Genomic DNA, 14,193 nt, shown 5'->3' with positions numbered 1-14,193 from the left:
GCTCACCACCACAACCACCTCCAAAAGGCTCTGCTAACCCTAAGGGTTCTGTTTGCCGGAGGCGCTGTTGCTGTATTTGATTCTGATGTGCTGAGCAGGCAGTAATGTACAGCAGAGTCTGAACGCCAAGATCAAATATAAGACACTTTTATGAAGAAACTATTCTCAAGCTGTTAATGTTCTCAATGTATCTGTGAGTCATCTGACTACAGATATAATACTAACATGTATAATTAACATATTACTAACGTATATTACTAACATATTACTAATAACTAACATGATAACTAACATGAATAATTCATTAGGGCTGTCGCGATTATGACATTTTACATGCCGATTAATTGTCACTCAATATAATTTGCGATTAACGATTGAATTGTGTCTTTGTCGTTGAAAATTACATTTCTGTTTGGCTTTTAGGCATTGAGGATAGGACACATAGCAGATACCTAAATATACCAGTAAGACGCCTGAGGGCGAGGTCGCGTGCACGCATCCGCCTCGTTGACGGCAGACTGCTGGGCAAGCGCTGGCACTTTGGCATGGCGGGTCAGATCAATATGGAATGAATTCTGTACTGGCCATATAAGGAGCATGTCTTGAGTGTAGGATTTGATGAGTTCAGATCAACATATGGAATGTCAGAACAGGTACAGCATATACAGTATGGAGATCTAAGGGTGGTAGCGGGGACATTCTCTTGAGTGTACAGGGTTTGATGAGGGCCCAGGTAGGGCCGGGCCTTAATTTTCGGGCCTGTTGAGAATAACTTTGGGGCAGGCCCGTCTAGAGTTTGAATGGACAGGTGGGCCTGTTGAGAACTCTAGTTATCAACAGGCCAGCTGCACTAATAACACTGCACTAAAGGGAGACATCGAAGAGGAAGGATGGGGAAGGATCAACATATGGAATGTCAAAACAGGTTCTGAAATATATCCATATGAGATCTAAGGGTTTGAGGTTTGAGGTCAGATATAGAGTTGCTGGCCAATAGTGATGACATCAGGGATCTCCATATATGGGCTTAACTGCGACAGCAGGTCACATTTACTATGACATCAGGGTCTCAACAGCTCCGTCCCTGATGATGTCACATGATGTCACGAGACCTGGGCACCATCTATGGTGCCCGACACACTGACGGGAAATTCTCTTTTCCATAGTTAACTGTGACCTTTGGTCGCAAAAAAGACAAGCCTGACATATTAATTAATAATAATTAATTAATTAATAATTAATAACTGTAACCAAAAAAACATGAATATGCTATTTCCACAATTTCTGAAAATAATATGAACCTTTTTCAACATGGAAACGATTGTGACGATTTTGACAAAATAATTGCGATTATCTAAAAAAATCACACCCGTGTGAACTGAGTGGTATAAGGTCTTATATAGACTGATCAGCTGTGGTCTGACGTAATGTCTGACGTAATGAAATCACACCCGTGTGAACTGGGTGACCATAGCAACCGTGCTCATTTTTTGAGCACAGACAGACAGACAGACAGACAGACTAACACAACCAGTTGTAGGAGTGGTTTACACCACTCAAAAAAAAGAAAGATTGATTTTACGATTATGTAATAATAATTGTGAGACAGGCCTAGCTATTCCTGTGCAATCTCTATATCATGTTTGCACACACAGCCAGCAGCCAGGTGTTGTCCCAAGGTCACAGAGGGAAAAGTGTGTCAGAGAGGGAGTGAAAAGAGGAGGTGGAGCTCAGCAGAGAGAGCCTGGGCTACATTAGCAGCATTCTGTAGTACACGGAGCCGCTGCATGGAGGCCCCTGGCTGATTCAGCTGATAGTATAGGGGCCGCTGCATGGAGGCCCCTGGCTGATTCAGCTGATAGTATAGGGGCCGCTGCATGGAGGCCCCTGGCTGATTCAGCTGATAGTATAGGGGCCGCTGCATGGAGGCCCCTGGCTGATTCAGCTGATAGTATAGGGGCCGCTGCATGAGGCCCCTGGCTGATTCAGCTGATAGTATAGGGGCCGCTGCATGGAGGCCCCTGGCTGATTCAGCTGATAGTATAGGGGCCGCTGCATGGAGGCCCCTGGCTGATTCAGCTGATAGTATAGGGGCCGCTGCATGAGGCCCCTGGCTGATTCAGCTGATAGTATAGGGGCCGCTGCATGGAGGCCCCTGGCTGATTCAGCTGATAGTATAGGGGCCGCTGCATGGAGGCCCCTGGCTGATTCAGCTGATAGTATAGGGGCCGCTGCATGGAGGCCCCTGGCTGATTCAGCTGATAGTATAGGGGCCGCTGCATGAGGCCCCTGGCTGATTCAGCTGATAGTACAGGGGCCGCTGCATGGAGGCCCCTGGCTGATTCAGCTGATAGTATAGGGGCCACTGCATGGAGGCCCCTGGCTGATTCAGCTGATAGTATAGGGGCCGCTGCATGGAGGCCCCTGGCTGATTCAGCTGATAGTATAGGGGCCGCTGCATGGAGGCCCCTGGCTGATTCAGCTGATAGTATAGGAGCCGCTGCATGGAGGCCCCTGGCTGATTCAGCTGATAGTATAGGGGCCGCTGCATGGAGGCCCCTGGCTGATTCAGCTGATAGTATAGGGGCCGCTGCATGGAGGCCCCTGGCTGATTCAGCTGATAGTATAGGGGCCGCTGCATGAGGCCCCTGGCTGATTCAGCTGATAGTATAGGGGCCGCTGCATGGAGGCCCCTGGCTGATTCAGCTGATAGTATAGGGGCCGCTGCATGGAGGCCCCTGGCTGATTCAGCTGATAGTATAGGGGCCGCTGCATGGAGGCCCCTGGCTGATTCAGCTGATAGTATAGGGGCCGCTGCATGAGGCCCCTGGCTGATTCAGCTGATAGTACAGGGGCCGCTGCATGGAGGCCCCTGGCTGATTCAGCTGATAGTATAGGGGCCGCTGCATGGAGGCCCCTGGCTGATTCAGCTGATAGTACAGGGGCCGCTGCATGGAGGCCCCTGGCTGATTCAGCTGATAGTATAGGGGCCGCTGCATGGAGGCCCCTGGCTGATTCAGCTGATATTACAGGGGCCGCTGCATGGAGGCCCCTGGCTGATTCAGCTGATAGTATAGGGGCCGCTGCATGGAGGCCCCTGGCTGATTCAGCTGATAGTATAGGGGCCGCTGCATGGAGGCCCCTGGCTGATTCAGCTGATAGTATAGGGGCCGCTGCATGGAGGCCCCTGGCTGATTCAGCTGATACGATAGGGGCCGCTGCATGGAGGCCCCTGGCTGATTCAGCTGATAGTATAGGGGCCGCTGCATGGAGGCCCCTGGCTGATTCAGCTGATAGTATAGGGGCCGCTGCATGGAGGCCCCTGGCTGATTCAGCTGATAGTATAGGGGCCGCTGCATGGAGGCCCCTGGCTGATTCAGCTGATAGTATAGGGGCCGCTGCATGGAGGCCCCTGGCTGATTCAGCTGATGTATAGGGGCCGCTGCATGGAGGCCCCTGGCTGATTCAGCTGATAGTATAGGGGCCGCTGCATGGAGGCCCCTGGCTGATTCAGCTGATACGATAGGGGCCGCTGCATGGAGGCCCCTGGCTGATTCAGCTGATACGATAGGCTTCAGGGCTGATTGCCGCGGCCAGTGGTGGGAAAAGGTATACTCAAATGTTTTAGTAAAAATATCAATACTGCAATATATAGAAATACTCTATTACAACTAAAAGTCCAGAATTCAAGTATTTGGCATCAAAATGTACTTGAACTACCAAAAGTAAATGTACTCATTGTGCAGAATGTCCCATTTCAAGTTTTCCAATGTATACAAATCGACTATTTTCAAATGGCCAAAACAAGTAAAAATACAATATTTGAATCCGAGATGTAGTGGAGTGGAAGTAAAAGTTGGAAAAGAAAATTTGAAATGAAGTAAAGTACAGTACAAATACCTCAAAATGGTACTTAAATACAGTACTTTCCACCACTGTGCGTTAGTGCCATAGTACACACGGAGCCGCGGCAGAGAGGCCCCCATGGCTGATTCAGCTGATTGGGCTTCAGGGCTGATTGCCGCGCCGGCGCTGCAGTTCAATCTGTGTCGTGCCTCACGGACATCCCTTTAAGAGCTGCAGTTCAATCTGTGTCGTGCCTCACGGACATCCCTTTAAGAGTGAAACTAATTTCTCACAGCGCCCCGCCTCGCCTCGCCTCGCCGCTGGACCCACCTCACCCATGGCGCGGATGAAAAGAAAAACAATCCCCAAAAGTGCTGCGTCCGCAACGACCCGCCTGGCAACGTGCACAGCGCACGACGCTGTACTACTACGAGCTCGGCGAAGCATCCCGCAGGGACCGCTTGTGCATCTTAACCCATTTTGACCTGAGATCAGATTCTAATTATCTTTTTTTAGTTTTCTGAAAAAGCTATGTTTCTATGTCAGTCGTTCTTCGATTTTTCAAAAATAGCAGACCTACAAGCTCGTAGCGCGCCACTCAGTGGCGCGCTATGAGCTTGTAGATCTGATATTTTTCAATAGCTAAAGCATAACATAATGCTAACAACAAAAGGGGTTCCCGCCCAAAATGGGTTAATAGCAGGTGATGTCATCCTGCCACGATGAATGACGTGACTCTCATCTAACAAGACAGGGTGAAGGTGGACGTGACTCCACCTGATTAATGCACCTGTCCCCTTCACCCGAAAATGTCTATTGTTAATATACCCCCCACACCCCCCGGCCCCTGACTAAAGTCTGTCCTCTTCGACGGACGGTATCAGCAGCAGAAATCCGCTCTAATCTAGCCCATTCACGTCCAAAGAGACAGGAATCAATAAGCTCTAGATCCTCTCTTCCGATTGGCTGCTATGAGAAGCTCGGCTGTTCTTCGGAGAGCTGATTAGAGAGCCGAGACGCATCACTCCGTCGTGTCGCGCAGGACACGGCGGGACCGCGGAGAGGTCGTTAACGCACAATTCGGTTTTAAATGTACAAGAATGAGGAACACCGAGGTCAGGTACCGCACTCCTCCTTGTTACACCAGTACAGATGCTTTGATGAATTTTAAGGGCTCAGCAAAAAAATAAAAATAAAACCCCCCACAAAAACCCCTGTGCATATCGGCCTTAAAGTGGGTCAGAGCATTCACCAAGGTCATTCGGAAAACAGCCGCACCAGCTCATGAATAACCATCTCCTCTGTACTCTGAGGACAACTATGTCCTTTCCCACCAACAAGCCACCCTAGGGCCCATATAGGCTGACGGTGGGAACAGCCTACACACATTGCTGCGGTGCTGCGTGTGAGTGTGAAGCAGGTCCATTACAGAGCACAGCTCAGGTTGACGTAGGTACTGTGCTAATAAAAGTAGTGAGACACGTAATAGAACATACTGTATCTCTTAAGAGAGATATTCCCCCTTTGGTGGAACATGGAGATCTCATTATTATTATGACTCACAAAGAGTCCAACTCTGATTCGTGTTTGTTTTTACCCTCGTTAAACTGATAATTACAAACAGGCAAAATTATTTCTTCAAAAGTATGTATACAGAAAATAAATGATGTTATCTGGGTCACATTGCTGTAGTTTGGACAGGCTCTACGTACGGTAAACAATGATGAAAGCAAGCAAATGGCGTCCTCCTTGGCGTCCTCCTCGGACACACCTGAGGCAGCACATTTTGGCAGACAATTTCACCTTTGGGGGATGAGAGAAGCGACCTAAGGGATGACTTCACCGCTTTTGCAACCAGATCTTATTTTAATGATGTTTGGGACACAAGAAAGACTTTCCTGGGGGTTTTTATGTGTGGAATGTATGTTTTTTTTAGATATTTTAGTAATTCAAATTATCCTGATGACTCATCAGACACTGGTCTCACTTCCTTCCTGGACTGCAGTACATGTTGTCTCAGTCAGACACACCCACAGGCAACATGACTAGGTGGGGCAGTGCACCAAAGCACTATGGTCATTGTAGTAACCCCAGCAATGCAGTCAAACCCTAGTCAAACACACAGACTTCATAATTGTTCTGGCCATGGGGTGCAGATTTCAAATTGTGCTACTGTTATCTACTACAAATACTATTAACATTGAGAATGTCACTTGAAGGCTTTTCAATATAGTTGTGCTCTGTAGCGATCAGATCCGTGTTGTAGTTGTAAAAGGCGTTGCCGCTCCGTGGCGTGCCAGACGGCCACTGGGTTGGGGAGAGTGTGTGTGATGTGGAGGCTGGGGAGGAGGAGGAGGAGGAGGAAGAGGCTCCTGAGACCATGCATTTGGACACGAAACATCTCCAGGCATCTGTCGCCTGTCTGAGACGACAGCCAGCGTTTACCGGCTCAACAGACTCCACAGCATATTGGGGGAATGACACACACAGCCATGTTGGAGCTTTTCTCTGTCCCTCTTAGTGTATCTCACCCTCTTTACAGTATATGTTCTGTCTTTAACAGTTAGGCATCACTTAACGGGGAATACCACTCATTTTCAACATTGAACGATGCCATTAATATACTTTAGAGTTGTTGTGTGGAAATAAAACAAAACGGTGTACTCCTTGGCCTGCAGCGTACACCGTCGTGATGTCACTGATCACATGACCCCAAGTTCTAGACCTCCAGTTCTAGACTGAACAGAAGGGGGGGGGGACTTTTTATTAACAACTCTAGGGTATATTAATGTTGCAAATGCTTTCCTTTACAGAAGGGTAAAACATGGCAGACTGACCTTAACGCACGCACGCACGCACGCACGCACGCACGCACGCACGCACGCACTCACGCACGCACATTGTTATACTTTTTATATTAGCTGCAGCTCCGTTGCTTACATCACAGTGTACTATAAGGTCAGCCTGCCATGTTTGTATCCTTCTGTAGTTTTGAACCTGTAAAGGAACACAGAATACCAGCCTAGGGGTCCATTTGTCTTCAACACTTACACTCTCAGATACACGTGTTGTCTTTGTACTGTGTCTGACCTTCTGAAGCTTTTATTATTAGGGCTCAAACTTCAACTTAAAGAGGAGAACCTCTTGGACTGTGTCCAAGAGAGGAGAGGAGAAGAGGGGGGAGAAGTTATATACCTGGTGCTGGGACTCCTCCAGGTTCCCACTGGCCCAGAGAGACAGTCCCAGACGATGTCGGATCTTGGCTTCATCCTCACGCCGAGCCAGCTGCTCCGCAAGCCGTAGGCCTGTTAGAGAGGTAGAGAGAGAGAGAGAGAGAGAGAGAGAGAGAGAGAGAGAGAGAGAGAGGCAGAAAAATAATGATTCAGAGCTACGAGCCTTTCACGCAACAGATGTAAGCGTAGCGTGGTACTGATGTTCTGACAGCGAACATATTTGCGTATTTGGCCGCGGCTGTAAAATACCTCTCGCTGGGACCCAAAACGCAAACCTGTCTGCCTCATGTGAGAGGCTGTTGGAGAGCAACTAATCCGGCTGCCGGGTAATCAATGCACGGGATCGACTGGCTGAGCAAACACAAACACAAACACAAACACAAACACAAACACAAACACAAACACAAACACAAACACAAACACAAACACAAACACAAACACGCGCGCTGGATGCTTGCACAAAAGGAGACGTGGCGAGCAATCACCAAATATTTACAAGCAAACAAGAGACCCAATGCAAACTCAAAGAGCAGCGTCCGTCCGCTTCATTTGAAGAGCGCACACGGTAATGAAGTCTCAAGGAGCCAATGAATGGAGTATCTGCTCGTGCACATGTACGTGGATGGGCGTACAGATGCGCACGCACGTGCGTGTCCAGGCAGCGTGCATTTTGTCAGATCACCTGGCGCGCGCCTTTTGTTTTTCACTTCCGATCTCTGTCAAGCAGCGAGCCGCGTGGTCTTTGCGTGCGTCCTCAGTCAGTCAGCCCGCCGTGCTCTTGGTTCTTCGGTCCAATTACGGAGATGAAAATGCCACTCCGCGAAGGAGGAGGCTGACGAGAAAGGACAGGACAGCCACTCACTGTGACACATGAGCTTCACCCACAAAGCGTTAAATGCACAGCAATCACTCAGAACGAGCCCATTGCTCATGCACGGCCAGACCTGTTTACCTGTGTGTTGTATTGTACTTGGTCGGTTACAGTCTGTTCTCTCCATTTTTGGTGTGTGGAGGAAGGGGGGGCAAACGAAAGAGAACAGGGTTTATAAATGGGCCAAGCAGCTATGCCACCGCGTTGCATTCTTGCTTTTCTAGGCATTCCTGGAAGAAGCCGGTCGGTCGGTCGGTCTGTGGTGTGACCCAGATAAGCGAAGAGAACGCAGAGAGCGTGACCGGGGCGGGAACACACCGCGGCCGATTCCACGAGGCCTGGGCACAGCTTCTTTCTCCGGCTCTCTCTCCCATAGGGCTCTGTGTGGCTGCTGCATGCTGCTCCGTCTGCACGCTCTCTCTCTCTCTCATAGTAGAGCTGGCAGCACTTTGAAGGATGCCATACTTCTTTGGCTCTCCTTATCTCTCCACAACCCCCCCCCACCTCCTCCTCCTCTTGCTCTCCTTCCTCTCTGCTGTCTGCTCTGTTTCTCTCTGTCCCCTCCCTCCTGTATTCCCCCCTTCTCTCATCTACCCCCCCCTCTCTCACTCTTTCCCCCCCTTCTCTCTCCCTACCTGTTTGTTTGATCTAGACTGCTGTGGCAGTGCTTACTGGGGAGTCAGGTTGCTGCTGCTTATAGGCCTCATTAGGCTTCCGGAGCTGGAGAGCAGAAATGGATCTAAATTATACTCTTCTACGACAGACTTCAACCCGGAGTCTTTTAATACACTTATATATATAGTACATGTACACACGCACGCGCATGTACACACGCACGCGCATGTACACACGCGCACGCACGCGCGCACGCACACGCACACACACGCACACACACACACACACACACACACACACACACACACACACACACACACACACACACACACACACACACACACACACAGTCTCTCACGATCAAGCTTGAAAATCAGCCCATTCCGTGTCGCCTTTATTCTCTAGTTGACACCAAAATAATACTGTGAGTCATCTCTCTCTCTCTCTCTCTCTCTCTCTCTCTCTCTCTCTCTCTCTCCCCCCTGCTTTGAGTCCTCCAAATCATTCCCTCTATCTCTATCAAGATCTCGTTCTCTCGTCTCCTCTCTCTCCCTCCCTGGCTCCTTCCCTCCGTCTATATCTCTCCATCACTGTGTGTTCTCCCATGCTGATGATCATTCAATGCTTGATTTATACGTAGTTGTGTGCTATGCACAAAAAAACAGCAATCTACAAGCAACACGACACGTTGCAGCGGATCTACAAGCAACACGACGCGTGCAAGCGGATCTACAAGCAACACGACACGTTGCAGCGGAACACGCTGTGAACTTGTAGATTGGCTGTTTTCGGCACGTCAGACAGACACCCGCGAATGTTCCGTAGCCTGCGAGCTAAAGTCCGGGCTAGAAGTCTAGGTTTACAGGCATGTGCTGCACTATGTAGGAGATGTATTGTACTGTATGTGACGCGCCAAGCAGCTGACCAAATTGGCGGTCTAGCTCACCTGATCCAGTGGTTTTCAACCAGTGGTCTGGGGACCACCAGTGGTCCTTGAGGGGGTTCCAGGTGGTCCCCAGCTAAATGATGGAGAGTTGGTAACCAAATTGACCCTTATAGATCTTTACCTCTTGAGAGCTTAAAATTAAACCAAAATGGACCACGCTCTCAAGAGTTAGATTATTGTTAAAGATCTGCGCTACTTAATTCACAATTAATTCACAAGAAGTCTTGTTTGCCTGTTGTCTCTCCTATGGTACAACATCAACACAGCATGGAATTGTGGACAAAATCTTATCCAACGACAACTAAATAATCCTTATTTTTGTCAAATGTCATCAAATGGTGGTCCGTGGCTCAAATGCAGAATAAAATAACGGGCCTTGATATGAAAAGGGTTGAAAACCAATGCATTGTACTATTGCTGTCTTCACACTGGCAGATGCAAAAGATGATCACAGCATCATTTGTCGCGTCGTCGTCAATAGTGACGCGTGTCATTGCAGCTATACAGCTTTGCAGGTTTGCATCTTCATGTCGCTGGAGTCCATTGACAATGAATGCTAGACTGTATCTTTGCATCTGCCCGTGTGAACGCACCATATCTCTTGCTGCCACTGAACGATGTATGCGTTTTGTTTGCTCCCAGCACCGCCAGTATAGGCTCTACTTTCCCTAAAGGTGGCCTTACACTAGCCGATAATCGGGCATTTGAAATCTGACAGCACCACACACTACAGGATAATCGGAGCGGGGCCGAGCAAATATCAAACATTCTTGATGTTGATCGGGCCGATCCCGATCGCGCGCGGGGGGTGCCCGATTGAGTCGGAAATGTATGAAATGTGAGCTGTAATCATATTCCATCATATTCACATGCTTTTGGAGAGAAATGAGACACCATGCAGTCACTTTCAGTAGAGGCCTGCAGAGGGGAGCTGTATGTGTCTGTGACACAGGTGGTCACAGACACATGGTCGTTATTGATACTCATTAATACATCAAGGAAGGCAATTATGTTTCTGCACTGTCAAATAGGTCTACATCTATCCTAAGATGCCATCAAAGAAAAGAAGAAATGTTAACTCGAGCTAGGTTTAAACATGAAAGCATGTTTACAGTTGTTGCACAGAAATGAAGTAATTTTACATGAAAAGTAATGCTACTTTTGCAATGTAGTTAAATAAAAATCACACCCGTGTGAACTGAGTGGTGCAACTCCCCCCCCCCTCTCTCTCTCTGTCTCTCATTAGCAGGCAACATCTCTCTCTCTCTGTTTCTGGCACAACAGCGACACTTTTGGTACTCATTGGTACTGGTGCTCATAGTCACAAAGGTATAGGTGAACGGACACATGAACACATAGGTAGGTTAACACGGACATTGCTGTTCCTTGGAGTGGTTGCACCACTCAAAAATTGTGAAAAAAGCTTGGGGGGAAGATAAATCATTAAAAAAAAAGATTTTGTCTGGAAAATAATTGTGTTGAAAATATCGTGAAAAATCGTATCGTGAACCTCATATCGTGATACGTATCGTATCGTGAGTTGAGTGTATCGTTACATGCCTAATATATATATATATATATATATATATATATATATATATATATCTCCCTGCTCTTAAATGGTTGTCTTCTCTAATATAGCATCATAGCAGAGCCCGAACGCCAAGATCAAATACAGTATTCACACTTATGTATTTACATTTTATAAATGCAACGTTCTGTATTATTGGTCCCAATCTGTTGGTGAGTTACGGTATCTGACTTAACTGCGTATAGCACAGGCCTGTCAGTGTGTGTGTGTGTGTGTGTGTGTGTGTGTGCGTGTGTGTGTGTGTGTGTGTGTGTGTGTGTCTGTCTTTGGTGTGCCCCGGAGGCACAGTGGCTGACATGAGTACTACGAGGCCGTGGCTGCACGGCTGCATCCTGAAGAGCATCTAGAGAGCACTTTAAAGGCTGCCTGACAGCTGGGAGAGCTTCTGCAGCCCTGAGGGCTCACACACACACACACACACACACACACACACACACACACACACACACACACACACACACACACACACACACACACACACACACACACACACACACACACACACACACACACACACACACACACACACACACACACACACACACTAGGGCATTCACTAAAAAATCGATTTATCGATTTATCGATTTCATTAACACAAGTCGATTCACATTAGGACAAGTCGAAAGTTAAAAAAAAAAAAAAAACATATTTTGTATTGTGTTCTCGGGCCGCTGCGCTGTGCTGCGCGCTGCTGCTGGCGCTGTGTGCCAATGATGCCCCCTCTCCTGTTGTGTTATCTTTTCTGGTCTGTGTTGAGTGATCCAACTATTGCAACTTCAACGGGGGAGAGAGAGAGAGAGTCGCGTTAGAGAGAGAGAGAGAAAGAGAGAGACGCGTTAGAGAGAGAGAGAGAGAGAGAGAGAGAGAGAGAGACTCAGAGAGAGAGAGAGAGAGAGAGAGAAGGGCGGTCGCGTTAGCAACAGGCTAAGCTCACCGTTTGGGGGGCTGCTGAGCCCCCAAACGGTAGCGATCTACCCTTTAATAGAACAAACGTACGGGTACATTCGTTGCATGAAGCGTAGATCTGCGAGCTCACAGGCTGGGGCAGCCCCACTTCCCCCTCCGAGTCAGCGGCCGCATGGTCTAAAGTGCCTGCCCAATTTGAGGCTTTTTTTTATTCCTTTTCTCTTCCCCGTGGCCGGCGGCCCAACAAACGGTTCGCGACCGGGCCGTGAGCCTCTCCGCGGCCCATGGGGACGCGCGACGCACACACTGTTTAGTATTTACTATTATAGTTTTATGTTTTGATAATCAGCGCTTTGCCATATCGATGATACATACACTGTGCCATATTGGAGAGGTCACTGTGTGTGTGCGCAGTGCTTTGTTTGACATGCTCCGTATTTGAGCGCGCGCACCTCCATCCCCCCCGTCCCCCCCGTCGTACAAAACGATAAATCGACTCAACTTCGACTTTACTGTCTGACAAGTCGACTTGGAAAAATCTCAAGTCGTTAATGCCCTAACACACACACACACACACACACACACACACACGCACGCACGCACACGCACACGCATACGCACATACACACACACGCACATGCACACACGCACGCGCGCACACACGCACATGCACACACAACATGTGTGCATGCCCGTGAGGGGACACATTTATTTGCATGCATTGTGTGACATAAAAAAAACCCCCACTGGTGGTGAGGCTCATGTGCGTGTCCGCACGCACGCACGCACGCATGCGCACACGCACGTACGCGCACACGCACACATGCATACATAAGCCATTACTTTTGATCTATCCTTTTGATCGGGCCTGTACTTCAAGAACACGGTCTAGTACTCACACAGGCATACATATGCACACATACTGTGCACGCACACACGCACACACACGCGCGCACAAGCCGCACATACGCACACACACACACAAACCCACTTGAGGCACTGTGACTATGAGGAGGGTGAGGCCACACAAATTGCCACCTAATTAATGAATTTCCTGATGAAAAATGAATTTAATAAGAAGGAACCTGCAGGCAATCTCAATGCCCTGCTCACTGTGAGGCTAACGCACGCACACGCACACGCACACGCACACACACACACACACACACACACACACACACACACGCACACACACGCACACGCACGCACGCACGCACGCACGCACACGCGCGCGCACACACACACAAACGCACACACGCGTACAGAGTACATAACAGATCATATTCATATTCCACAATCATTTGAAAGTTACATGAGGGCAATATTTTGCTCCTGACAGCCTGCGTACAATGAACATTCATGCACTTCCATAAAAGCTGTGGGAACTGTTCTCTCTCCAGTGGGCGATTTAAAGCTGCAGTCTTATCTTACAATATATGCCCCAAGTCTGTAGTAGTCAAGTACTGCAGTTCACGTATCTTGAGAACCTGTCAGAGTCCGACGACCGACTTCAAACTCTGTTCGCCCATTGCCGATGACCAAAGGGACATTGAGATGACCGGCGTCGAGCCGGTCAGATAGGCAGTTGCCCTGCCCTGCCGATCTGACTGATATGCCCATATATAGGCATAATGAAGTCGGGTTGTCCAGAATCGCAGGTTCGATCGCTACGCCTGTATATGACCGACGCCAAACTTGCCACACGCATCGGCGAGGAGTTGACGGAGTGTGGGGTGCCCGGTGTTGTTCGAGAAGAACCAACTGATATGCCCATACATGGGCATAATATATGTGGTCTCCCTGAGAAATGTAGACCGTGGTGTCGTGTGTGGTAGGACACCTACTGTTTGAGAAGTAGTACTGCCTGAAGCTGGCCCAGGCTGTTGTCTGAGTATACAGTATAGGCCAGGAGCTCTGCCTGGGTTCCAATGGCGGTGGTATAGGAGGCCGGAGGACATCAAAGTCACGGATTACAGCTTTAAGTGAAAATACATTGTCTGTCAAAGCGGCTCAAAAGGCAGGGAATTACACCAGGAATTACAGCACACCATGAACGGCATTAAAAGCGTCAGCCAGTTCCCTGCTTTGAGCTTCGGGACAGACAGGGCTTTAACAATTACACTTTTGTCGTTTTGTCTACTGAACATCCACTATGTGGGATACTGTACTCACCGCCACTGCATGG

The 14,193-nt window shown here is 48.7% G+C and overlaps 1 protein-coding gene across 3 annotated transcripts in view; it reads right to left on the bottom strand.

Annotated features, from left to right (window-relative positions):
* ttc28 (tetratricopeptide repeat domain 28) overlaps positions 1-14,193 on the bottom strand; it is a 363,296-nt gene that overhangs the window by 41,542 nt on the left and 307,561 nt on the right. For all 3 annotated transcript variants that reach the window (XM_079516434.1, XM_079516435.1, XM_079516436.1), the window contains one exon: positions 7,042-7,151. In XM_079516434.1, coding sequence (XP_079372560.1) covers positions 7,042-7,151 — 110 coding nt within the window. The remainder of the gene's footprint in view (positions 1-7,041; positions 7,152-14,193) is intronic.

This window comes from Electrona antarctica (assembly GCF_951216825.1).
Source record: "Electrona antarctica genome assembly, chromosome: 12".
NCBI classification, from domain to species: domain Eukaryota; kingdom Metazoa; phylum Chordata; class Actinopteri; order Myctophiformes; family Myctophidae; genus Electrona; species Electrona antarctica.
Note: the sequence above shows the minus strand (reverse complement) of the source record. Positions and strands in the feature narration are given on the sequence as shown.